The sequence below is a fragment of the Diceros bicornis genome, chromosome 17 (genome assembly GCF_020826845.1).
Source record: "Diceros bicornis minor isolate mBicDic1 chromosome 17, mDicBic1.mat.cur, whole genome shotgun sequence".
Lineage (NCBI taxonomy): Eukaryota > Metazoa > Chordata > Mammalia > Perissodactyla > Rhinocerotidae > Diceros > Diceros bicornis.
The window spans coordinates 50,488,119-50,514,514 of record NC_080756.1 but is presented as its reverse complement, the minus strand read 5'-3'; the positions used below and the strand labels follow the sequence as shown (position 1 = coordinate 50,514,514).

General features: G+C 36.1%; 1 protein-coding gene across 15 annotated transcripts in view; it reads right to left on the bottom strand.

Moving 5' to 3' along the window:
* LOC131416326 (killer cell lectin-like receptor 2) overlaps positions 1 to 23,271 on the bottom strand; it is a 229,024-nt gene extending 205,753 nt beyond the window's left edge. For 5 of the 15 annotated variants that reach the window (XM_058558783.1, XM_058558784.1, XM_058558782.1 and 2 more), the window contains exons 1-10: positions 22,957 to 23,271; positions 21,210 to 21,302; positions 19,929 to 20,110; positions 18,415 to 18,531; positions 16,976 to 17,065; positions 15,799 to 16,038; positions 13,592 to 13,734; positions 11,898 to 12,004; positions 8,826 to 8,986; positions 2,185 to 2,307 (exon numbers count right to left, since the gene is read on the bottom strand). In XM_058558783.1, coding sequence (XP_058414766.1) covers positions 8,839 to 8,986; positions 11,898 to 12,004; positions 13,592 to 13,734; positions 15,799 to 16,038; positions 16,976 to 17,065; positions 18,415 to 18,529 — 843 coding nt within the window. In that variant the 5' untranslated portion in view covers positions 18,530 to 18,531; positions 19,929 to 20,110; positions 21,210 to 21,302; positions 22,957 to 23,271 and the 3' untranslated portion in view covers positions 2,185 to 2,307; positions 8,826 to 8,838. Of the gene's footprint in view, positions 1 to 2,184; positions 2,308 to 7,873; positions 8,745 to 8,825; positions 8,987 to 11,897; positions 12,005 to 13,591; positions 13,735 to 15,798; positions 16,039 to 16,975; positions 17,066 to 18,414; positions 18,532 to 19,928; positions 20,111 to 21,209; positions 21,929 to 22,956 lie in introns of those variants that run through there. The other 10 variants (XM_058558788.1, XM_058558786.1, XM_058558789.1 and 7 more) reach the window with 7 other exon arrangements.
* Positions 23,272 to 26,396: the final 3,125 nt, after the last annotated feature.

Below are 26,396 nucleotides of genomic sequence, written 5' to 3'. Positions count from 1 at the left end.
ATTTTAGCTATAGAAAAGGGAAGAGAAAAAAACGTATCAGGCCAAATGAAACTCATGACTAGGGCAAGTAAGGGGTGAAACAACCAGCATTTGGCACAGAGAATTCAAAGCACACAATAACCACTTCTAAAACTGAATTATCTTTTGGATTTTTGTGTAAAATATCTGGATTCTACTTTGAGATTCTGACAAAGATATGACAGATAAAATCAAAAGAGGAAAAACTGAAAACAACCCTATTCCACATTGTTGGTTTCCAATATCTTTCTCTTGACATCATGAGTCAGCATCTACCCACTGAGGATGAACTCAGGATCAGGTTCAACTTTTTGTTAATTCAGATTCGATTTGTATCTCCACTTGGTCTTACTGCTACTGTCACAGACTGAATGGCCTATTTTAAATAATTACTTGCATGAAAGCATTGCATCTGTCATTTTTAAGTGCCTGTGATAACCTATATATATATATCTGCCTTTGTACCCAAGAGAATGTCCATTATTTTCAGGCTATTAAGATAATGCAGAGATATCTCAGCTAAAGATGAAGATCTGAGATATATCACCGTCAAGAGCAGAGTCAGGCAGCCTGGATTCAAACTCCCAACTCCAATTATTAATTAATTGAATAATCTTACAAGCCTCTATTTTCTCATCTATAAAATGAGGGTAATGATATTATCTCATATGATTGTTATAATGATAAAATGAGAAAATATATGTGTATCCAGGAGGAAAACAGAAACCTCTCTGAATGATTAAAACAAAGGGAATTGAATTCAGGGAATTGATTAAGCAGGTGACAAAGAAGCTAAGAAACCGCTTGGGAGTCTATAAGGAAATTCAGAGTTTAACAATACCAGGAAGCCTCTACTACCCTCTAAACTAGGAATAAAAGAAGGAGGTGGTGGGGGCCGGCCCCGTGGCATAGTGGTTAAGTGCACGTGCTCAGCTGCTGGCGGCCCAGGTTCGGATCCCGGGCATGCACCAATGTACTGCTTGTCAGGCCATGCTGGGGCAACGTCCCAAATAAAGTAGAGGAAGATAGGCACGGATGTTAGCCCAGGGCCAGTCTTCCTCAGCAAAAAGAGGAGGACTGGCAGATGTTAGCTCAGGGCTGATCTTCCTCACAAAAAAGAAAAAAATGAAGGAGGTGGTTTTCTCAGAACCAAGACCACCGGTGGAAGCTAGAACCACAGAAGATCTGTCCAATGAGAGGACCATGAAGTAAGGCAGCTATTGCTAGAGATGCAACCTAAACTAGAGAGGGGTTAAAACTACCCTGGCTTCTCCCTTCCTCCCACCTTCCAAATTCCTGTTTGCATCTCCTATTGACAAAACCCACATCGAATGCAGAAACCCAGTTTTATGGAACACATCTTCTGCACCTTCTCAGATTCTCAGCCTCAGCTTCACATGTCTCTTTGGTTCGTAACCACTTGCTTCACACAGTTGTCCCTGCAATGACCACCTGCAGGTTAGGGTGAATGATTCTACTGTCTGAAGTCTACAACTGAACTGTCTAGCTCTGAACACCATTTCCAGACTCTGGTAAGCAACACACCACAGGATATGAGAGCTGGATTCACCAGCAGCTCTACAGGCTAGAAGTGCCAGTTACTTCTTCCCACTTGGAATGAACTATAGCCAGTGGGAGACAGAGATGGAAAGCAATTGGCACATAAATTCCTGTCCACTCCTCCCTTCCCTGTACTGTTTACACTTACTGTGTTTCTGTACGGCCACTTCCCCCACTTTACCAGCTTTGTTTCTTCATGAAGCAGTGGTCAGCTCAGGCATGTACCACCTTGTATTTGTTTCCCATCCTTCCTTGCCTCAAATCTCTTTTCCCTCATTTTCACCTCCCTGTAAAGCATTGAAAGCACTTAAGTTTCTCCTCAGACTTTGCTTGGTTGAGACACTGGGAAATGCAGCCTGGAAGGGGTTAACTCCCCTGCAATGCAAAGCTGAGCAGAGGAAGAGCAAGGTCTGAGCACAAACAGGCCCAGAGTGGCATATACTAACCTCAATGTTCATTCCCATCCTTATATTCATATTTAAAATTTATGTAACAACTTCATGTTTTCACCTAATATGAGGCAACAATCAGCTATACCAAGAAAGAGGCTCTTACCCTCTGCACAAGGAGAGACAAAAAGCCCAATTCGTCATTGTGTCTATCTACCTCAAATATCAGGCCTCCAAATGATATGCAGTCCTCCCCATCAGCTGTAGATGTGGCCCCTCATAGTTTGGAAATCTGCATTGCAACGATAAAGTCCACTAACACTTCTTATACTAAATGCCACTGGAAAGAGAAGAAAAAAGATACAATCGCTTATCATACACACATATCATATACTTATGATCATGTCCTCACTTCTGTAATAGGTCACGAAGCCATAGTTGATATTTATCACTTTCTGCTACCATCATCCATTCATTTTCCTCATTAAGCTAACGTCTCCACTGGTTGGGGTTCCTTATCTAGTGTGATAACTCCTCCCAAGTGTTCCTTTCCTATTTTACTTTACATACAAGTTTTATTTGGTTGGACTATCTCCAGTATGTCTTCCTTCACCGTAGGGTCTCTGAGCGATTGCACTGATATAACTCCCCATCAACTAATCCTGCCATACTAGGCATAATAGGGAGCTAGGACTCAATCTTATTGAGGGACATCCCCCATCACAGATGTTCAGTCTCTGCCTAACCCCTCCATCTTTTGCCTTCTGCACTATTTAAGTTTAGGAGGTCACATGTGGGTCTAGCTTCTTAGCTTTAGACAGTGGGCACTGTCCAGTCTTCTGGACTTTCCTTTCCTTTATCTCTCTTCCTTATATAGAAATTTTGCAGTTTATGTCTTCTAGACATCCAATATCTATTCACAGTACAGAAGATCTGCTTTCTACATACATCTGATGATCACATATTATCAGCATTTTTATATTCAACAGGTTTTTCATAAATAATTTTCAATCATTCTTGATTAAATTTAAACTCTGTAAGTCACTTGGCAATGCAATGGTAGTAATAAAAATAATTAAACATTTTCTGGGGAAGAGATTTGAGTTCTCATTTCCAAAGCAGGCATAAGACAGGCATGAGGCCAGCTGTCCCTATACCTCCTTTCTAGGTATGGTATGGATCCCAATGAAGGGATTGAATATCATATAGAATTATATCTTCTGTTATATTGTAGACATTACAGGCTTTATCACTGGCTAATGGTATATGTGCTTATTTAGAGAGGGGTTATATGATGTGGACCAAATACTCATTCCAAAGTCCCCTGAATAACCACAATCCTGCCATTCATTAGATGGCACCATCTTAACCCAGGGTTTCTTGGAAACAGAGCCTGAGGAAAACATTATGTCATCACACTTAACTGGGGGAAAGAATGAAATCCAAAGTAAGCAAGAATGAGAGGCAAAAGGAAAGAGAAATGAGACAGGGAAGGAAGAAAAGGAAGTACAAGATGATACATTTTCAGAAGCTGGCCACAGCTTCATAAGAAAACAGTTTTTTACTCATTTACATGGAACACCTCTGCAGAACCCTTACACAAACACTGCATCTTCAAAGAGTCCATCAGGTTGGAGGAGGGGGCTGGCAGTTCATTGGCAGCCTCTTTCCTGTCTTTTGTCTTTTTCCAGTTAAAATTTGCCAAATAGGGCCTTTATATCCTTGCATTTCTAGATTGTGTTGCTTGAACACTTCAGGCCATCTCTGAAAGCCGCAGCCTCTGAGGGATCTGGCCAACCTGGGCACTGAATCTGCTGTGGCTTCTGCCAAGGTGGACATGATGGAGATCATGCCAACATCTGGCCATTGTACCGGTTATGATAACCTAGATTTACAACCATGGGTACAAAACAAGCATTGCTGTGGCTGCTCTGGCTGGGAAGCTGGGCAAGCCTCCAAGTAAGTGAGACAGACGGGCTGAGAGACCAGGGGAAGCACATCAACTAGGTCCAGTATACCGCGCTGTGAGGGGAGATGCTTGAACATGTATATCAAAAGTTTTACAAACTTTCTAGGTTTAACTTTGATCTCATATAGGTAAAGACCTAATTTGACACGAGGATATATAAGCTTTCACTTAAAAGGCCAGGAATAAAAGCAGTTAAACTCAAAATAGTATATCAGAGGAAATAAGAAAGATAATAGATGAAATGAGTAAAATGGAAAACAGAAAAGTATAAAACAATTAATGAAACAAAAACCTGGTTCATCGACAAGATCACCAAAATTGGTATAAATTTCTAGCTAGACTGATCAAGAAAGAATAACACAAATACAATAATATTAGAAATATAATGTCAGAAAAGAAAACACATGATTACAGATTCTACAAACAGCAAACAGATAATAAGGAAATATTATTGTTACGGGTTGAATTGTATTTTCCAAAGAGATACATTGAAGTCCTAACCCTTGCACCTATGAATGTGACCTTATTTGGAAATAGAGTCTTTGTAGATGTAATTAACTTAATATGAGGTCATTAGAGTGGGTCCTAATCCAATATGACGGGTGTCCTCCTAAGAAGAGGAAACTCTATGTAAAAACAGAGACACACAGGTAAAAATGCCATGTGATGACAGAGGCAGAAATTGAGGAATGCAGCTACAAGCCAAGTAACATCAAAGATCAACAGCCACCACCAGAAGCCGGGAAGAGGCAAGGAAAGATTCCACCCAGAGTCTCAGAGGAAGCATACTGACACCTTGGTGTTGGACTTCTGTCCTCTAGAATAAAGAGACAATAAATTTTGGTTGTTTTAAGCCACTAAATTTGTGGCACTTTGTTACAACAGCCCTGTGAATCTAATACAACTATGAAAAACAATATGACAATAAATTTGACAATTTAAACAAAATGGACAAATTCCTTGATAGAGAAAAATTATCAAAATTGACAAGAAACAGAATGTCTAAATAGCCCTGAGTCTATTAAAGAAATCATATTCCTAATTAAATACCTTCTCCCAAAGAAAACTTCAGACCCAGATTATTTCACGAGTAAATTTGATCAAACATTTAAGGAATGAAAGAATAAATTCTATCTTCCAAAATAGAGAGATATTCAAAAATATCCCAAATGAATATATAAGACCAGTAGTTCTGCAATACCATAAACATAAAAAGGTGTTTTAAAAAAGAAAATAACAGACCAATATTTATTATCAAGATAAACACAAAACTCCTCCACAAAATACTACTCATGCAAATCTAGCAATATATAAAAAATGATGATAAATACAGCATGACCAAGTGAGATTTATCCAAGAAGTGTAAGTTTTGTTTAACATTCAAAAATCAACCAATGTGATTCACCATATTAAGTGACTCAAAGAGAAAATCTACATAATCATCTCAATAGATGCAGAAAAATTGCATAACAAAATTCAACTCCCGTTCATGATGAAAGTCTCAATCAACAAGAATAGAAGGCAATTTCCTCAACATGATAAAGAGGATCTACAAAACCTACAACTGACTTCACATAATAGCAAAAGACTAAGTACTTTTCTTCGTAAGACTGGAAACAAGGCAAGGATGCCTACCTATCATCACTTCTCAACACTGTCCTCAACCAGAGGCCCTAGCCAGTACAATAAAAGAAGAGGAAAAAATGAAGGAAAGGAATAAGTAAAACTTTCTGTGTTCTCTTAGGACATGATTATATACATTGAAAAGAAAGATCCTAAGGAATCTACAAAAAAAAGAAAAAAACCCTACCAGAAATAAGTAAATTTAGCAAGGTGATAGGTTATGAGGTCAATTTACAAAAACCAATTTTATTTCTATAAACTAACAATAAATAATTTGAAAAAATCTTAAATGCCATTTACAATAGCATCAAAAATATAAATTTAACAAAATATGTATAAGACATATATCCTGAAATGTATCAAATTGCTGAGAGAAATTTTAAAAAACCTAACTTAATGAAGAGATAAATCATGTTCGTGAATTCTAACATTTAATATTGTTAAGATGGCAATTGTCCCAAATTAGTCTACAGATTCAATGCAGTCCCAGGCAAAATCTCATCAAGCATTTTTGAAGAAATTTTGAAAAAAGGCAAGATCCCAGAATAGCCAATATACTTCTGAAAAAGAACAAATTTAAAGGATTAGCACATCTGATTCCAAGGCTTACTATAAAGCTATGTAATGGAGACAGTATGGTATTACTGCAAGATTAGGTATATACATCACTGAGACAAAATGGAGAATCCAGAAATAGACCTACACAGATATGGTCAATTAATTTTCTACTAAGACACCAAAGTAATTCAATGGAGGATAGGGAAGTCTTTTCAACAAATAGTGCAACAAAACTGGATATCTATATGAAATAATAGTGAGCCTCGACCCTTTTCTCACACACAAAAATTAACTTGAAATGGGTATAGGCTAAACATATAAGTTAAAACTATAAAACTTTTAGAAGCGAACATAGAAGAAAAATCTCTGTGATCTTGATGTAGGCAAAGATTTCTTAGATAGGACATAAAAAGCACAAAAAAAGGATAAAATGAATAAATTATGCTTCATCAAAACTTTGAAACTTCTTCTTCTTGAACGACACCACTAAGAAAATGAAAAGAGAAGACATAGACTGGGAGAAAGTATTTGCAATACATATATCTAACAAGGGATTTGTATCCAAATTATATAAAGAACTCTTACAATTCCATAATAAGACAGACAAATCCAATTTTAGAAAAGATAGAACAGACAATTCAATGGGCAAAAGATTGAACAGACACTTCACAAAAGAAGATATACAAATGGCCAATAAACACATGAAAAGATGCTCAATATCATTAGTCTTCAGGGAAATGTGAATTAAAAACCAAAATGAGATATCATTACACACCCACCATAATGGCTAAAATTAAAAAGACTGACCTTATCAAGTCTTAACAATGATATGAAGCAACTAAAACTCTCGTATGTTGCTATTGGGACAATAAAATGATGCAACCACATTGGAAAACAAACTAGAAGTTTCTTACAAAATTAAACATGCACTTACCATAAGACTCAACAATCAAATTCCTAGGTATTTAATAAAAAGAAATGAAAACACATGCCCACACAGAGACTGGGATACAATGTTCATGGTATGTTTATTCATAATAACTAAAAATTGGAAACACATCAACTGTCCATAGGTGGATGAACAAACTGTGGTATATCCGTACAATGCAATACTACTCAGTAACAAAAAGAATGAACTAATGATACATGAAAAAACATGAATTAATTTCAAAAACATGCTGAGCAAAAAGAAGCTAGATACAAAAGAGCACATGATGTATGAAATTCTATAATAGGCAAAACTAATTTACCATGACAGAAAGCATATCACTGGTTGCCTGGGGCCAGGTGGGTGGGGAGGGGCAGAAAAGAATTTTTGGATGTGATGAAAATGTTCTATGTCTTGATTTGATGGTATTTAAGAGGTGTATACATTTGTTAAAAACCCATTGATGTCATGATTTAAAATAGATGCCTTTTATTGCATGAAAGTATAAATCAATAAAGTTGATTCTTAAATTACAAATGTCATGAAAGACAAAGAAATCTTGAAGAGGGGCTGGCCTGATGGCATAGCTGTTAAGTTCAAGCTTTCCATTTCGGCAGTCCAGGGTTCACCAGTTCAGATCCTGCGAGTGGACCGACTCACCATTCATCAAACCATGCTGAGGCAGCGTCCCACATAGAAGAACTAGAAGGACCTGCAACTAGGATATATAACTATGTACTGGGGCATTGGGGAGAAAAAAGAAAAAGTGGAAGATTGGCAAGAGATGTTAGCTCAGGGCCAATCTTCCTCAAAAAAAAAAAAAAAAACCTGATCTCTTAACTCTCATTCCAGTATTCTTTCCCAGGCCTGCTTTCTGCAGATGCACTGTACTGGAATTTGATGTTTTAAAAAAAAACAAAACAAAACACCACAATGAATTTACAAAAAAAAGAAATCCTGAAGAACTATCCCAGATTGAAGGAGACTAAAGTGACATCACAACTAAATGTAGTGCCTGATCCTATAAATGACGTTATCAGGACAGTTGACAAAATTTGAATATGGATTATAGATGAAATCATAGTGCTGCAGAAATGCTACATTTCCTGATTTTGATAATTGTACATGGTTAGACAAGACAAAGTCCTTGTTCTTGTAAAATATTTAGACAAGGGGACATAATGCCCCCAATTTATTATCAAATGGACTAGCAAAGAGAGAGAGAGAGAACTATAAAGCGCAGCTAGTTTATTAAACATAAACTAATGCTAACTATGGGTAAAGGTTATATGAGAGTTCCTTGTACTACTGTTTCAACAATTCAATAAGTTTGAAATCATAGCAAAATAAAAAAAAATTTTTTTAAATGAGAGGTAATAAGCATCTAGATGGGGGATGGGCAGTATAACTATTTTTTAGTTCTTAATTGTGCTATCTCTCCAAGCCTAAGGCTATTGAAATGATTTCGCCTATGGATAAGGAAAAGACCCAGAGTTCTCTAATTGGCTCTGTGGGTGGTTCAGGGAAAGAGAAAGAGAGAATTTCTCAGGGCCATTAAGAGAGGGATAACTGATTTCCAAAAGCAAAACCTTCCCCTCTTCTCCAAGAAGACAGCTGGCATCTGATCTCATAAGTCATAGTCCAGAAGAGCATATTCTTCCTCTTCCAACTCATCTCTGTTTCCATAATGGAATAAGATCTGCTGTCAAAAACATTAATTTGTAAGTAATCACAAATTATCACAGGAAACAAAGAAAAAAATGGCAAAATTCCTTTTCACCTTTTCTTTTATGTCAATTGAAGCAGGCAGTGGAAACACAATCAAGTCTCTTCTCACAGATACAATTATAGGTATTAGAGCAATCAATATCTGTTACTCTTGTTGAAGTTAAAAACACACATCTCCTACTCCCAGAAGGCAAACTCCTTATTATAAAATTACTGTAGGACAGAAAACATACATGGTCAACTGTTGAACTCTTCAGCTTACAATAATATAAATCATAATCTTTTTAAGTCTTTTGCACTTTTTACATGAAGCTCTGAAGTCAGTTTTTCCCTTAATGGATGTAGTAGGCTAAATAATGAATTCCACCCAAGATTCTAAATAGAAGAAAAGCTACACAGAGTTGAGATCACAAAGGGATATATCTTCGCTACAAACCACCCAAGAACTGTTTTGTATCTTGAACTTAAACAGATAATCCCACCAAAGAGTTCAAAATCATACAGCAGCCCTCACGTAATTTACATTTGCTATATTATAGAATATTCAAATATGCTACAGCAATAAAGAGGAATAAACAAGGAAGATAAATGAAACTAAGTAGCTTGTGAGGCATAGGCATGACACATAAGATGTGTTAAGTATGTATATGAAAGTTAGTAACCTATGAAACATATTAGGTATAGATACATTAAGTAGAGCATGTGTGTGCTGAACATAGGAAAGGAACAAAGAACCAAGTAGACGCTAAATATAATACTCCAAATATACCTGATGCACATAGATTCTCAACATTCATGAGGTCTTAAGTTCCCCACCCATTGGTGACACTCATTCTGGCCCTCTGTCTAAGAAACTCAAATAAAATCCATAGCTGCTCATAAGGTTAACTAGGAAGCTGCAGCTGTGGCCGGTCTTACATACACCTGCATCTCCCGGATAGGGAAAATGTGTATGCTGGCCACAAGAACCTTCTGTCTGTTGGGCCCCTTTACTCAAACCTCAAGTCTGGTGCTAGAAACCACACCATCATCAGGAAAGGGTTATGCAGCAAAGAAAGGCAGGCCATATGAAGATTGCATGACCCAGGATCCAGGTGATCCTTTCACCCACTTGCACCTCATCCTAAGTGTGACAACCTATCCCATCCCATCCAAGTGCGATAGCAATACAATTTATTTCCCCTTGCATAGTGCGATGTGTTTTAAATTGATTTAATTGTGCAATTTGAGCATCTTAATTTGGCCCATGAGCCTCTCTGTTCTGTGACCTCTGAGATTGTTTTCCTGAAAGTGTACTTACAGGCTATGATTACATTAAGGTAATTTCCCGCGTGACATATTTTGTAGGTTTGCAGCCCAGAACTACATTACTTGCAGGGCTCATATTTAGAATTAAAAATGGCCCTGACTCATAGTGCCCCAAGGCATCCAACAAAAGCAAATTCTTTCTTGAGGAGCCACCTTCATCTCAGTCCTTGAATAATTTCCACAGCAGCTCAAAAAGGAGAAAAAAAATCACTCAACACTACAAAGAAAATGGCATCATGAATGAAAGCCAGCAGCAACAATTGAGTGGACCCACAAAACTTCAAATATAAGAATTACCAGATACCAAATATAAAATAAGAACATTTAGTATCTTTCAAGAAATAAAAGACAGCTTGAAAACATGAGTAACTAGCAAGAAGATTTGGAAACATAAAATAGAATATCTGGAAATAAAAAATATAATACATTGTTCAGATTTTTAAAAAATCATTGAACTGAATGACAATAAAAGCAAAAAACTGGATCAAAAACGGGCAGAGGATATGAATAGACATTGTCCAAGGAAGACATACAGCTGGCCAATAGACACATGTTCAACGTCACTTATCAGGGAAATGCAAATCAAAACTACACTAAGATATGACCTTACACCTGTTAGAATGGCTACAATCACCAAGAAAAAAATAACAAATGTTGGAGAGGTTGTGGGAAAAAGGGAACCCTCATTCACTGCTGGTGGAAATGCAAACTGGTGCAGTCTCTATGGAAAACAGTATGGAGATTCCTCAAAAAAGTAAAATTGGAAATACTTTATGATCCAGCTATCCCACTACTGGGTATCTATCCAAAGAACCTGAAATCAACAGTCCAAAGAGACTTATGCACCCCTGTGTTCATTGCAGCATTATTCACTATAGCCAAGAAGTGGAAGCAACCCCAGTGTCCATCAACTGATGATTGGATAAAGAAGATGTGGTATATATACACAATGGAATAATACTCTGCCATAAAAAAGATAAAATCATCCCATTTGCAACAACATGGATGGACCTGGAGGGTATTATGCTAAGTGAAATAAGCCAGACAGAGAAAGATAAACACCACATGATTTCACTCATATGTGGAAGATAGACTAACATACAAACAGAGAGAACAGTTTGGCGGTTACCAGGGGAAAGGGGGTTGGGAGGTACGTACAAGGGGTGAAGGGAGGCATTTATACAGTGACTGACAAACACTAATGTACAACTAAAAGTTCACAATGTTATAAACTATTATGACATCAATAAAAAAAATCATGTAACAGTTTAACAGCAGATTATAATTGAATGTAAACTCAAGAGTTTACTAAATACTACACTTCAAAATAGAACTATAGTGAAGGTATACGTGTTTGTGTGCATATTCACGTATATTTATATTTATAAATAATATAAACTAATCATGTAAAGGAGTTTCAAATGAATTTTGAGGATACTCAAGATATTCATTTGAGGTTGTGGGAGGGAACACTATGGCTAAGTCAGGATGGTCTAATCTCTCCATATCACTTTATTTTATGATTTTGTTTTATTTTGTGCACCTCATAACACATACCTCTGAGTGTTATGCTCTTCTGTTAAGTGTTAAACACTTCTATGTGTTTAGCATCATAATCTTATTATTAATAACTGTTATGATGCATCCGTTCCTTTTTAACTATACTTCCTAAAACACTTTATTAATCATTCTACTTATTCTTACCAATGACCTCTACTTAAAAATGAGTTAAGCTGTGTGAAATAAGATTCCTTTTAGATACAATCCTTCCAACCCCAACACCAATATTAGAGTTGAATGCATTCCAGAGACTTACGTTCCAGAAGATGTGCCACTGTCAATCCATTTCCATTTACTTTCCTTTGCATTATATGATAAGCCAATCCAGTAGTTATCAGGATAAGTCTGCGGTTGAATGAAGGCCTATAAAGGAAACAAAACATATCATGTGACTAAATTCCCACCTGTTAGATGAATGAAAAGAAGGATAGGTAAAGGGCCCAGCTGTTTCTACGGCCACTACACTGCTACCTCATCCTTCATCGCTTCTTCCTAGAAAACCTGCCCTCCCCTCAATCCCTGCATTATCATTTCTCAAAGTAATTATCTCCAGGATTATTTATTTATGTTAAAAATGGCTGCCAGTCTCATAGATTATTTAAAACATGGAAAAATTTTAAATCTAAATATTTAACAATAGGAGATTTGTTAAATAATTTATGATACTTTATGAAATCATTCAAAATCATGCCCCAGAAAAATACTTAAGGATGTAGAAAAATGATCATTACACATTCTTAAGTGAAAAAGGAATCTTCAAAATAAATTTATTAAAACAAAAGTGTACCTGGGGAGATGTACTTGAGAGCCTTCAGCCTTCAGCCTCATAAGAGAAAGCCTGGCTTTAGTTCAGTAGTTGGAAGAGATGAAGAGAAAAGTGGTAGTATTTGGAAGTATTTACTGTCCAAAAATGTAATGTAGCAAAGTGACATGTTATATAATGTCTGATTAAATGACTGAATGTATTTTAAAATATAGGTTTAATTTTAACTGTTTTATTGCAACAAATATAAAGTTATTTTATGACATGATATCATAAATTCTTTTGTGTTGTGATTTAAAACATCTATTAGATTTGCATATAAATTTTATGTTGTTTTCCTAAATGACAGAGGTTTCAGGCTGATCTTTGCAAACCTTTCTCTATAAAAACACATTTTGTCTGTGTGGATAGTTTTATCAGTAATAAATTAAAAAGATAATTTTGCTATTATTGTCACTGTATTTTCTCTTTCTATAATTCTTTTTGAAAGACATACATCTTGATGTAACATATAAGAATACTGATCAAGTAAATGTTACATACAGATGCAATGAAAATCATCGTAAAGCTAACTTGTAAAACTGTTATCACTCTTATGTTCCTCATTATTATCTCCATTTTGCAAATGGGAAAATTGGGGCCCAGAGAGGTTAGGTAATTTACCCAAGGTCATCCAGCTAGTAAGTGGCAGAACTGAATTTTATCCTAGGCAGTCTGGCTCCTGTGTTCCAAACAGTAACTACTAGACTATATCACCTCCAGGTTCTTAGTTACCACTTTATAGGGAGACATAACTGCTGGTTCCAGGCTGCAATTTATCAAAGGGTTAAGTACTTCATGGAAGGAAAAGCATACTTCGCTGTGAGCAAGTCTCCTGCAGACTCCTTAGAGAGGGAGATGATTGCAAAGACCCAAACTGTACCTTCAAGGAGAGTTCTATTTTAGAAATAATAACAGTCATCAGGATAGATAATGTGTATTGAATGTTTAGTAACAAGATCATATGCCTATTAGCAGGCAGGGGTCTCCTGGTTGACTCTTAACTATACAGTTTTTGCTCACTCAAGAGACACAACACAAAGAATAACTGAAGGTCCCTCTTTCTGGACTCCCCCATCAATATCTTAGGTCCAAGAATGAGAGACAGAGTTCAAGAGAACAAAAGTGAATATAACAATGCATAATACCAATTCATCTTTATCATCTATCTTCAAAAGAGATAAATTGTAATTTCGGCAAGTCTGTTTACATCCCTTCCAGTCTTTTTTTTCAGTGGTAAAATAATAACACTTTCTTCCACAACAGGACCAGCGGTCTTCATAGAGTTTGCCTACAACACATAAGGTGAAACATTAAATTTGTTGTCATCTGGTATTCTGTTAAGCAGAGTAATATATATATCAGCCTTCAACAAATAAACTCTTAATAGCTATCAATAACGATAATATGAGGTCCAACAATACTCTGGAAGGCCAAGAGATATCTGCACTCCCATATTCATTGCAGCATTATTCACAATATCCAAGGTATATTCACAATATCCAAGGTATAGAACCCATCAGTGGATGAATGGATAAAGAAAATGTGGTATATACATACAATGGAATATTATTCAGCCTTAAAAAGAAGGAAATCCTGGCATATGGGACTGCATAGATGTAGCTTGAGGATATTATGCTAATCACATGAAATAAATCAATCACAGAACAAATATAGCATGATTCCACTTATATGAGATATAAAAAATAGTCAAACTCAGAGAAACGGAGAGTAGAATGGTGGTTGCTGGGCCTGGGGGAGGGGCCGGGGGGGATGAGGAGTTGTTGTTCAATTGGTATACAGTTTCAGTCATGCAAAATGAATAAGTTCTAGAGATATGTTGTATAATATAGTGCCTACAGCTAACAATACTGAATTGTGTACTTGAAAACTTGTTAAAAGGGTAGATCTCATGTTAAGTGTTCTTACCACAAAAATAAAAATAAAAGGGAATAGGAGGAAACTTTTGGAGGTGATAGATATGTCTATTACCCTAATTGTGAATGGTTTTACAGATATATGCACAGGCCCAAGTGCATCAAATTCCATACATTAAATATGTGCAGTTCTTTGCATAATAATAATACCTCAATAAAACTGTTTTTAAAAACAATAAAATAAAATTTAGAAGAAGATTCTGAAATGCCTTCTAAATAAAATAAACAGTATTCTTTGGATTTGTTTCTTTTCTACATGTATTTTACAGTACACCAATTTTTTTTTAATGATTTTCTTTTTCTTTTTTTTTTTTTCTTTCTTGTGAGGGAGATCAGCCCTGAGCTATCATCCGAGCTAATCCTCCTCTTTTTGCTGAGGAAGAGCAGCTCTGAGCTAACATCTATTGCCAATCCTCTTCCTTTTATTTTTTTCTTCCCCAAAGCCCCAGTAGATAGTTGTATGTCATAGTTGCACATCCTTCTAGTTGCTGTATGTGGAACGCAGCCTCAGCATGGCCGGAGAAGCAGTGTGTTTGTGTGCGCCAGGGATCCGAACCCGGGCCGCCAGTAGCGGAACGCGCACACTTAACCGCTAAGCCACCGGGCCGGCCCAGTATACCAAATTTTTAAAATGTTTTTGATCCTCTAGTAACAGAGACAGTGAATTTCTACTAACTACCATACCTAAATGATATTAAATATGCAAAATGTCTTTGTAAACTCTAAATCCTAAACAAATATTTAGTAGTTGTTGATTAACCAGGTCAATTCATTTCACTGTTATGCATGATAACAGAGTTTACTGTATGAGATTTAATATTCTTAGCTCTTGGATGTTTTTAATGGTATCATCATACAGAGTTGCACAAGCATCAACACTACGGCGAATCTTGCAGATGTGCTGCAGGGAATATGTATTGATCACAAATAGACCAAATACCTGAAGTCAAGGCAGAATGGAAACACACACACATACACAATTATCTTTACAACAGCATCCGAATAAAAGGCCTTGTGCCCATTTTTGCCTAAATATATTTTCACTGATAGCCTCCATATTTCATGTCAGCAACAAAGTGCGCGTGCCTAATTTGCCCACAGTTCCAAAATGACCCAAATTTTCAGGGGAGCTGATATACTATTTCACCTTCTGGGAGCCGTAGGAATGCAAAAAATGCCACTGAGTTTCTGGAAACATAGGGCTCCACTAATCCAAACATGGCTTCTGGGGTTGTAATCCGATATTTGAAACCAGTAAACCCAGATACCCGTACTCCATCTAAGGGGCACAAATTCAAGTTGTTTAGTAGACACAGATCTCTAGCATATACCATAAGGCTTTTATTAGGCCTCAAAGCCTCTGGAGGGGAAGAAATAAAGAAAATCATGCTATCTTTCATTCACGAGTTCTTCTGTACCTGTATTTTGCAAGGACTTTGAAAAGATCTGTTTTCTATGACATCTCTTCTTTCCTATAAAGAGTGAGTCCAGTTCTTTTTTCTGCTGAAGGGTTTCATTTTTGAGAATGTCATATTCTAAAGTCTTATTTGTCAAAAGTTGCTCCTTTAAGTAGTTTTCATTTTGTATAATGTCGTTCTTTTGACGGAGGTTTCGTAGAATTTCCTCCTGTTGATGTTTTTCTTGAATATACTGAAAAACTAAAATTAATAACATAGATACAATACAAAAAAGTACTCATACTGCTTAAATGTTGAAATTTAATACAAGAGAAAAAGTCTCACTTTGACAACCAACCCATGTCATTACTTTAATTAGTAATTTGACATTTAGAAAGTAACACCTCAATAAACTGACCACAGAAATAGAATCATCAAATTTCTCACTATTAGCAACTTAAGTGTATATTAAATAAAATAAGATATCTGCATAAACTTATAATGGTAACACCTTACCGTTCAATTTAGTTTCTTTTTAACAGTTAGAACATCATTTACAAATAGGCACCAAAGTAAAAATCAGTCAATCAACATTTAGTGACACATCTTCTGAGTATGAAAATCTGCACTAACAACATGAAGAAATGGTACCATTATTATTGGAGTAGATGGAATATCCATGGGAGAGAAGAGAGGAAGATCCAAATATGTAATTTTATCTGAGTGTAACATATTAGTGATTTTCTTTAAAGATGTCAGGGAATTCAAATAGAAGATAAACGGTGAATTGAAGATCATCTAACGTCCATGTATAAAATCACTTTTTTTACTAAACCATTTCTTCATTGTATTCTTAGAGAAAGTCATAATTTCTTTTCAAGAGTGCTTCTCAAAGAATTTCTACCTAAGATTCACAATGATCTAAACTCAGAAGGCAGAATATTACTAAGTCCTTATCAGAAGGAATGTTACCATGTATTATGCAGAATGAGACAGCTCTTTACAGATGCACTCAGTGGGATAGGTAAGTAAAATGAAAATGACATTGTGATGTGTCTGAGGAAAAGTCACCAAAAAAGAGCCACCTGGGATATTCCCCAATTACAGACAAGGAACAATTGTTGGAGTCTGGTTAATACCTGCACAGTTAGTGGTTACTGCTACGACTCAGACTTAAAGGATTATTTCAGTTACTCACACTTTGTCCCCAACACTGTGACTGTCACCAAAAGAAGTAGACAGAGGATCCCAAGAGTCACCACAAAGAGATGCCAGGTCACTGAAAACTCTTTACATAAGGAAGGAAGAAAATAATCATTAGGAATACAGCCTAGTCTACTACTAACCTTCACCTAGGACACAATTTGGAACAAAAGACAATCTTCGTTAAAAATTTTACAATAATATATCATACAAATGGATTTAAATTTGTGATCTAGTCATTAGAGTTCTAAAGTTGCAGATTTCTGACTGACATACACCCATTGTAGAAATCCTACACACAAGAACAGTCCTATAGGCTTTCAAAACTACATCTCTGACAAAAGCACAGATGGCAATAGACACAATACACATATATGAGAATCCACACTGACATGTATACTCCTTCCTGTGATCACAATTAACCACGAAGATGAAGGAGAAAGCAGTCAATATTCTTGAGAAATTGGTGGCCAATAGTGGATATTCTGAAGCTGCAAATGTGATTGGGGTTCATCCTTAAAGGAGTTTCTAGAAATCAACTTTCCTTTCTTTTTCATCAGTTCTATTTTTCTCTAGTCAATAGTATATTTATCCTCCTACTTCTGAGGTCCTCGGTATCTAAAAGTTGTATCTCTGTCACTAAATTAAACAAGTAAAAGTTATTCTCATTTAAGAGTTTGTGACAATATTTGAGGGGAGAGAGAAAGAATAGAAAAATTAGAATGCTCCTTTTGATTTGAACATTTTCGCTTCTTCATTGCCATTAAGGTTTGGTAAATATTTAACACACCAAAAATATCTTTTGTCTGAATAAAACAGTGTTTCTACTGCATATTTTTCATTTCTCATTCTTTAAGACTTCTATCTCTCTAGAAAATGCAATCTTTCCTTGAGACTCCAGTCTGTGCTTTACTTTTAATTTTTTTTGAAAGATTCACTCTGAGCTAACATCTGTTGCCAATCTTACTCTCTCTTTTTTTTTTCTTCTCAAAGCCCCAGTACATCGTAGTATATTCTAGCTGTAAGTCCTTCTAGTTCTTCTATGTGAGCTGCTGGCACAGCATGGCTACTGACAGACAAATGGTGTGGTTCTGTACCTGGAAACCGAACCTGGGCAGCTAAATCAGAGCGGGCCGAAGAGTAACTGCTAGGCCAAGCAGGCTGGCTCTGTCCTTTACTTTTAAAGGTTTCATAAATTGCTCTTATACAAATTTGAATGAAAACATTCTATTAGCTTCTCAAATTTGAAAGAATTCATTAATTTCTCCATTCTCACAAACTTAAAAGATAAAAGATTTGTTCTACTAGTCTACACAATTATGATTTCATATTACCATCTGAGAACTTGAAGTACAGATAGGAACACTTTTTTCAAACGTCTAAAGTTTGACAATCCATAAGAGACAGGTGAATCTAGATGCTTAAAACACATACCTTTGTTGTCCGTTTTCCCAGGCCTTTGAATACTACCAGGCCTTAATCTATTTTGTGACTCTGATGGAGACTGAAGAAATCTCACAGAGGAATAAATCACTTCCTGATTGCTCATGTCTAGAGTAAGAAGAGAAATATGTTTTTCATTAAAACTTTTAAACAGGATGATTTCTAATGAAAAATTGAACATCAGTCTATAGGAACATACCCAGGATTAAGAGGTATTGTGTATATCTGTATGTGGGGGTGTGTTTATTAACTCCTTTAAGTGCCTGAAGCATGTAGACTGAGTTTGATTTATATAAGAAATGGAAGATCTTCAATATCTCTGATAAAGTCATTTATATTCCTAGTGATTACTGCCATAATTATTAGAAAATACAGAAAGAATTTTTAAAAATCTACCAATAGTTTGAATAGGCTGAGTCCTACTAATCCAGCCAATATAGCTCAAAATGTTCAACATATATATACAAATGTTATGCAGAATTGATACCATCCCACATTACTGAGAAAATTTTAAACTATCGATTCAAAAAATAAAAATTCTATGTTTTTGAAATTCTGAAAAAATATAAACTTCTTTCCTTAAAAAAAATTATACACATTCAGATCTACATATCAATATTAAAAAGATCTTGTATTATTTTCAATTACAACATGACTCTACCAGAGTGTATCCCATACACTATCTGCAAAAGAAATATTGAGGGTTACCATTGCAGACTGGTTAACATTCCAGATTCCAGTGCCCCATGCGAGAAGTGCTGAATAAAAATCTCTTAGGTTGGAACCTAGACACTTGTATTTTTAATCCCAAATGATTCCATGTATATTAAAATTTTAGAAATAATCTTCTAGTGTATGATGTTGCCAGAGAAGCCTATGTGAAAATAAAATTTGTCAGCGGGCAGTCATTAGTTATTATCCATAAAGGATTCAATCTATTAATGGATATTAATATGACAAGAAACTTTTAAACAGTAAATATTTGAAATTTACCTTGATGCTTATATTAATCAGTGTGAAAAGATGACATCCAGAAAATAAGAAATATGGAAAACAAATTGCACATGTAACTATATTCTTTTAAAAGTTTTTTTAATTTATAAAATTTTCTAAACCTAATTATTCACATTTTCTCTAATTTCCTAAGGAAAAGGAGTCTTTTCTATTACAGAATCCTTCAAGATTGATAAGATAATATGTAAATCATTAGACCCAAATAAAAAGTAATTAATCCCACAAATCTCTCTTCATTTAGATAACACAAAGCTAAAATCGTAGCATATTCAGAAAAAGAAAACTACTTTCCATGAATGCTGAACTACGGTTTTCACATCCTTGAGTTAATGCAGTTGTAAAGCAATCAATAGAGAATGTTTTCCCATCAATCCCATGTTCATACCAAGTCATCTGTAATAAAATGCCATATTCCTAGAATCTTTTCTTTATAAGTAGGACTAACAGTATACTCAGGTACAAAGATCTGAAGGAATAAAAGTAGACTTTACCTGTGTCTGTGCCATGCAGTCATGCAGGTGGAGGAAGCTGACCCAAAAACGAGATGGGAGAACTTAGCCTTTCCAATCCTGGATCCCTTGGATGTGTGAGAGGCTGCAAGACAGCAGGCAGAAATGAATTGTCTCTGAGTGGTACTACAACTCAAAATGCTCTGCCCCTCCTCCTGACCAAACTGGTAAAAGGAAATTGTATGATAAAAGCTGAGGTTGATGGGAAAGGAAAAATGGTCATGAGCTATACCTTCCTCCATTTCAACTAACCAACCACTTAGTACTCTTTGCAAAATAACGTTCAAAAACTATATTTGAGGACTGAAAAGATAAAGGAACACAGCTTTGGAAAAAAATGAAAACTAATATCTTTAACAAAAAGTAGCATACTTAAAAGAAACGACTGGTAAAAACAAATGATTAAAACGTATATTTTAATATTATTTATTAATGTATAATTTTATTAATGTATTAATATTATTAATGTATAATTTTATTAATTTATATATTCAATATGTATTTTAATAATATTTCTCGTGAAATATTATCACTAAATTTTTTAACTCTTAAATAACATGGTACAAACTTTCTCTTACATGTTGCTATTTGAAAAATAGATTATTTCTTTCTTCCATTTATGTTTATTGCAGGTAAATGTATTTTAGAAATTATTTTAAAACATCCATAATTCCACTATAAAAATTTTGGTCTATATTCTTCTAGATTTTTATCTGTATATTATGTTTACTATCAAAGTTGTTGTCATTCCATACACAATGTTTTTGATCTGTTATTTTCTAATATGTGTTTCTTCAATTAAAAAATATTTATCTAAAATGTGATTTTAAAACCATATATAGTTATTACCCATATGGATTATACCATAATTTATTTAGATAATCACATACTGGTGGACATTTAGGTTGTTCCCAAGCATAAAAACTATTTGGTCTGTACTTTCCAATATTTTGTTATGAAAACATTTTAAACATGAAATTATGGGGTCAAGGGGTATCTACAGTAAAGAACAAAGAACTTTGACACATATTAACCAATGACCTCCAGAAAAGTTGTTCCCCTTTATACACCACTAGTTGTATATGAAAATGTTCACTATTGATTTAAGACATACTGGTGAATTATTCCTCTACTTGAGTTTTGTGTATGAATCTCACTTCATGAAGACCTACAACCTTCCAGGTAAAAGAGATTTATTTCTAGAACTCTGTTTCTATGAGCGACACCCTGCTGAAATACAACTAAATCTCTCATGAAGTTTACCTTCGTTTGACACAGGCTTGTCAATCTTCTGACGTACAGCTCTATGAAGCCAGTTTAAATTGCTCTTCAAATCAGTGATAGTGGTTAATATGGCTTGTAGAGGAGAAAGAGTGAGATGTGGAACAGAAGAGGAAATTGATTATGCAGAGACAAACCCACCCCTATTTCACCAGGATCTGACCAAATTCCTCGCTTTTCTTTTCTTCTCTTACCCACTTCTAGGCAGAACTAAACCGTCACACTTTAGAAGGCTTCCCCATACTTCAGTTTGCTCATGCCCCCACCTCTCATCCCAACTACTTCACAGACATGGTCTACTGAGTGTCCTCACCACTAGGACCCAGTTTAGTTGTCTGCCTGTTGTTTGCCCTCAACTGGCTTACTTCTGTCCCCCGATGAAGTCCTTAATCTCTGAATCACCACTGAGGTCTGCCACTTATAACCACGTGCAGGCGGTCAACTGAAATACCTCCCAGAGACTAATTTAATTCAATAATATAAGCACAGATTCATGAGTGGAGTCTGGACACTTCAGGAATACTTGCTGCTGGGCATTTCCTTCTCTTTACCCTAATCCTGGATTGGCTTTGTCAATCTCAAAACAGAGATAGATACCCAGCTCTCTATCCCAATGCCAAAAATAAAGAAATAAAAGAAGCTCTGCTGAGAGAACATAGGGTATAGGGGTTGGAGAAAAAGTAATGGATGCCAAAAGGTGGCAGAGACACTATCATTTATTGAAGGACTTACTGTGTGTATAACCATATTGAAACCTCTCAACATTGACTGCTATTTATTATCGTCTCCATTTTGCAAATGAAGATAATGTAAACAGGTTAACTGACTTGCCAAAGGACACATTATTGCTAACGTTTGACCCATGTTTAAAATCAGGCATGACTGAATACATAGAGCACAAATGGACTATGGATTCAAATGCCCTGGATTTTCAACAAACCTCTGCCACAAATCATGAATTCTGGAACCAGGCACATCTGGCTTGAAACACTAGCCCTAGCTTCTATGTGTGATTTGCGGCAAGTCACTTCACTTCTCTACACCTCAGATTCACCACAGTAAAATAGGGATAACATTTGCCTTCCAAGGTTGCTGTGAGGATTAAATGAGATAGAGTATATAAAGTGCCTCACCAGACCTGCAAAATGTATAGTAGGCACTCATTAAATGTTAAATATTATTATTTGAGGTCCAAAATTCAAATCCTTCCTGGCTGTAAAAAATTGAACAAATCACCCCAAATCTTTAGCCTCATTTTCCTCACATGGTCCATAAGAATATCACTCACTTCCTAGACTTGTAAGAATTCAATGACATTATCACTACAGATAGAGTTTCTTAGACACTTTTTCCTTGTTTCCCAAGGTTCTGTAAATAGTGGAAGAGCCAGGACTGCAACCCAGAAATCCTGACACACTGAGCTGGGTTCTCCATCCTAACGTGTCAGGTTTGGAGTGCAGATGCTTGGAGGAAAGTGTGTGTGTAATGGGGGAGGGGACACATGTTATTATAATTTAGGAGCTGGGAAACATGCAGCAGCACACCACTACTTCTCTAGAAAAGCCATTCTGTAACCTCAGATCTGGTTATTAACATCTTACTGCCCCATGGAGATATTGGTAATGTTGAGCTTTTTTTTCTGTTTTGATTTACATCCCTACGGCTGGTGGAGGGTAGATAGTTCTCATGATGGAAGCTGGACAGGTGTAGAATACTTTTTTATACTTACACAGTTGTCTGTCTCTTCTATAAAAACCCCATAGAGTGAGGACATCTGTCTTGTTCATTATTATAACTGCATCACATGGAAGAGATGCGATCCTACACGTGCACTTGATGAACGTGTTCAAGTTAAGAGAAACTGACTACAAAATCTAGATTTTTCAGTTTTAGAAGGAGGCAGAATGAGATTAATGATTGAAAAGCCAAATTGTGTAGCTGTTCCCTCTAAGCTCTAGTTCCTTTTTATTATTAAGCTCTAAATTTCTGGAAAAGGCAAATTTCTTCTTAAATGAGAAGAAAACCAGCATCAGAAGATAGCAGTAACTTCAGATGGGACTAACTGAAACTCCTAGCATGGCCCTTTGATCAGAGATGCACAAAATTGGAAGCACAAAACATCATCTATCTGAACAACTGTTAATAAAACAGAAAGATGAGAAATTTGAAGAATGTTTTGAATGCCCTTGAACTTTGCCTTCCATATTCACATTTTTGCAAAACACACATACACATACACAATATGACTAAATAAAGCATTCAAGTGTTTATTTCCTGGCTACTTTGCTGCGAAGCCTTTTTTCGTTTGGGAAACCACACATAATGCCTATCTTTTGCTGACAATATTAACTTTGTCAGCTAGAAACTTAGCACACAGCTTCTAGTCACACCTTCAAGCTTTCTGGTCACACCTTCAAACCTCAGTGCCTTATCATTTCATAGCAGCATGCTATTCTTTCAGTCCTAAGTTGAAGCAAAGAATGTCTGGAATAACCAGCAGCTCCAAAAGAAAGATGATCTGCATCACTCTATTGTGAGGAGTAACCTCACCTGGCCAGGTTTCTACCTCTATGGTTAATGTCCTAATGCCTAACCTTTATGCCACTGAGTGATTTCAAATTTCCTGGGTCTTAGAGTAAAAACTCAAAAGACCTCTTGTTTGAGGTTTCTTGTTCCCCTAATTTGTTACCCAATTTTGTCCTTCTTCTATTTATAGTAAAAGCTATTCTTATGCTCTAGAGTTGAAATCCTCTATATTGTTGTGAATGGCTTCTAGCAGCCAATCAGACAGTAATCATCCTTCCTTGAATTTCTAGGTAACTGAATGAGAGGGCCATCTCAGGAAATAAGTAAGCATGAAAAACTAATGGCAAAAAAAGCATATTTCAGATTGCTATTTGGGCTCTGAACCACTAAGGGATAAAGTCTATTCACGGTTTGAAAGGGAAATTAGTTCTGTATAGTAGTGCTATAATTAAGAATTTTGAGAGAATGACGTCAGCACCATGGTGGAGTAAGAAGTTCCTTTAGATTCTCCACCCTAAGGTGCAATGAAATGGACACTCATATACCAACAGAAGACATTGACACAACACAAAAGATGTATGAGAGACCCATGCAGCCATACATCTGAAAGTGCAGGTGCTGGACCCCTGGAGGAAGTGGAAGGAGGTAAGAGGATCTCCTACTCCTGCCCCATGACAGTGACCCAGGACATGGGGCCACACACACGGCTCAGACAGGAGATTGGGGAGGGGCGGCCCTTAGCGGCAACACTTTCGCTCTCCAAGTTCCCTCGCAGCCTATGGGAAAGCTCCACACAGAGGTAACTAATCTATTATGGGAGTGTCTTCATCAAGGCAGCACCCCAATAGAGCAGATAGCAAAGGCAGAGTGAGAACGTCCCAGGGATCATGCAGGTGAAAGAAAGCTCCCCTCCCCCAACCTGGCACTCCAGCTCAGCCAGTTGGTCAGAGCACACATGCATACGATAGAAAAGCAGCAGACGTGAGCCAGAAAGCCAGGTAACATGGTGGGCTAAGAATACACAGATCTTGACCCCCACCCAGTGGCGGCAGGTGGAATCTGCAACAAGACACTATTACTACGTGGAGGCACAAATCCACATCATCAAAGAGTATGAAAAAATATATTAATACTCCAGAAGAGAAGGAAAATGACAAGCACACAGAAATCAATCCTGAAGGAACAGAAATTTATAATTTAAATGACACAGAATTCAAAATAGCTATCATAAATAAACTCAATGAGTTACAAGAAAATACAGATAGAAAATTCAACGAGATCAGCAACTTTTTCACAAAAGAGATTGAAACTAAAAAGAAACACCAATCAGAAATTTTGGAGATGAAAAACACAATGGTTACGATAGAGAAAAATCTTGACTCTGAATAAAAGAGCTGATATTATGTAGGAGAGAATCATCAGGCTGGAGGACAGAAACATAGAAATGCTTCAGATGGAGAAGGAGAGAGAAGACTAAAAAGAAATGAAGAAATTCTCTGAGAAATATCCAACTCAATCAGGAAATGCAACGTAAGGATTATAGGAATTCCAGAGGGAGAAGAGAAGGAGAACAGAGCAGATAGCTTTTTCAAAGTAATAATAGCTGAGAACTTCCCAAATCTGGGGAAAGAGCTGGAAATACAAGTGAAAGAACCTATTAGAACTCTTAATTATATCAATGTAAAAATGCCTTCTCCAAGGTATATAGTAGTAAAGCTGGCAAAAGTTAATGACAAAGAAAAATATTAAGGGCAGCAAGGCAGAAGAAAATAACTTACAAAGGAATGCCTATCAGGCTTTCAGTAGATTTCTCAGCAGAAAACTTACAGGCTAAGAGAGAGTGGAATGATATATTCAAAATTCTGAAAGACAAAAACTTTCAGCCAAGAATACTCTATCCAGTGAAAGTATCCTTCAGATATGATGGAGAAATAAAAATTATCCCAGATAAACAAAAGCTAAGGGAGTGCACCTCCACAAGATCCTCCATACAAGAAATGTTGAAGAATCCCTCATACCAGGGGGAAAAAAAAAAACAAAAAGGGGCTACAAAGCCTTGATCAAGGAGAAAAATTTGTAGACAAAACCAGAAAAATTGCAGCTCTCTATCTGAACAGGTTAGCAAAACTTAAGTATAACACCATAATAAAGGGAAGGAAAACACCAAAAATAAACATAATCTTGTCAGTTTAACCACAAACTCACAAGACAAGATGGAATAAGCTGTGACAATAATAACTTAGAAGGGGAAGGGGTAAGGGATGGAATTGACTTAGTCTAAGGAAATAAGAGGCTATCAGAAAATGGACTATCTCGTCTATGAGATTTTTTTTATACAAACTCATGGTAACCACTAACCAAATAATCAGAACAGAGAGACCAATGATAAATAAAGATAAAACTAAGAAAACTATCACAGAGAACTACCAAACTGAATTAGTAGTCGGAAACACATGGGACAAGAAACAAAGGAAATGTAGAGGAACCAGAAAACAAGTGATAAAATGGCAGCATTAAGTCCTGATATATCAATAATCACTCTAAATGTAAATAGATTGAATTCTCCAATCAAAAGACACAGAGTGGCAATATGGATTAAAAAACAAGACCCAACAATATGATGCCTCTCGGAAAGACATCTCA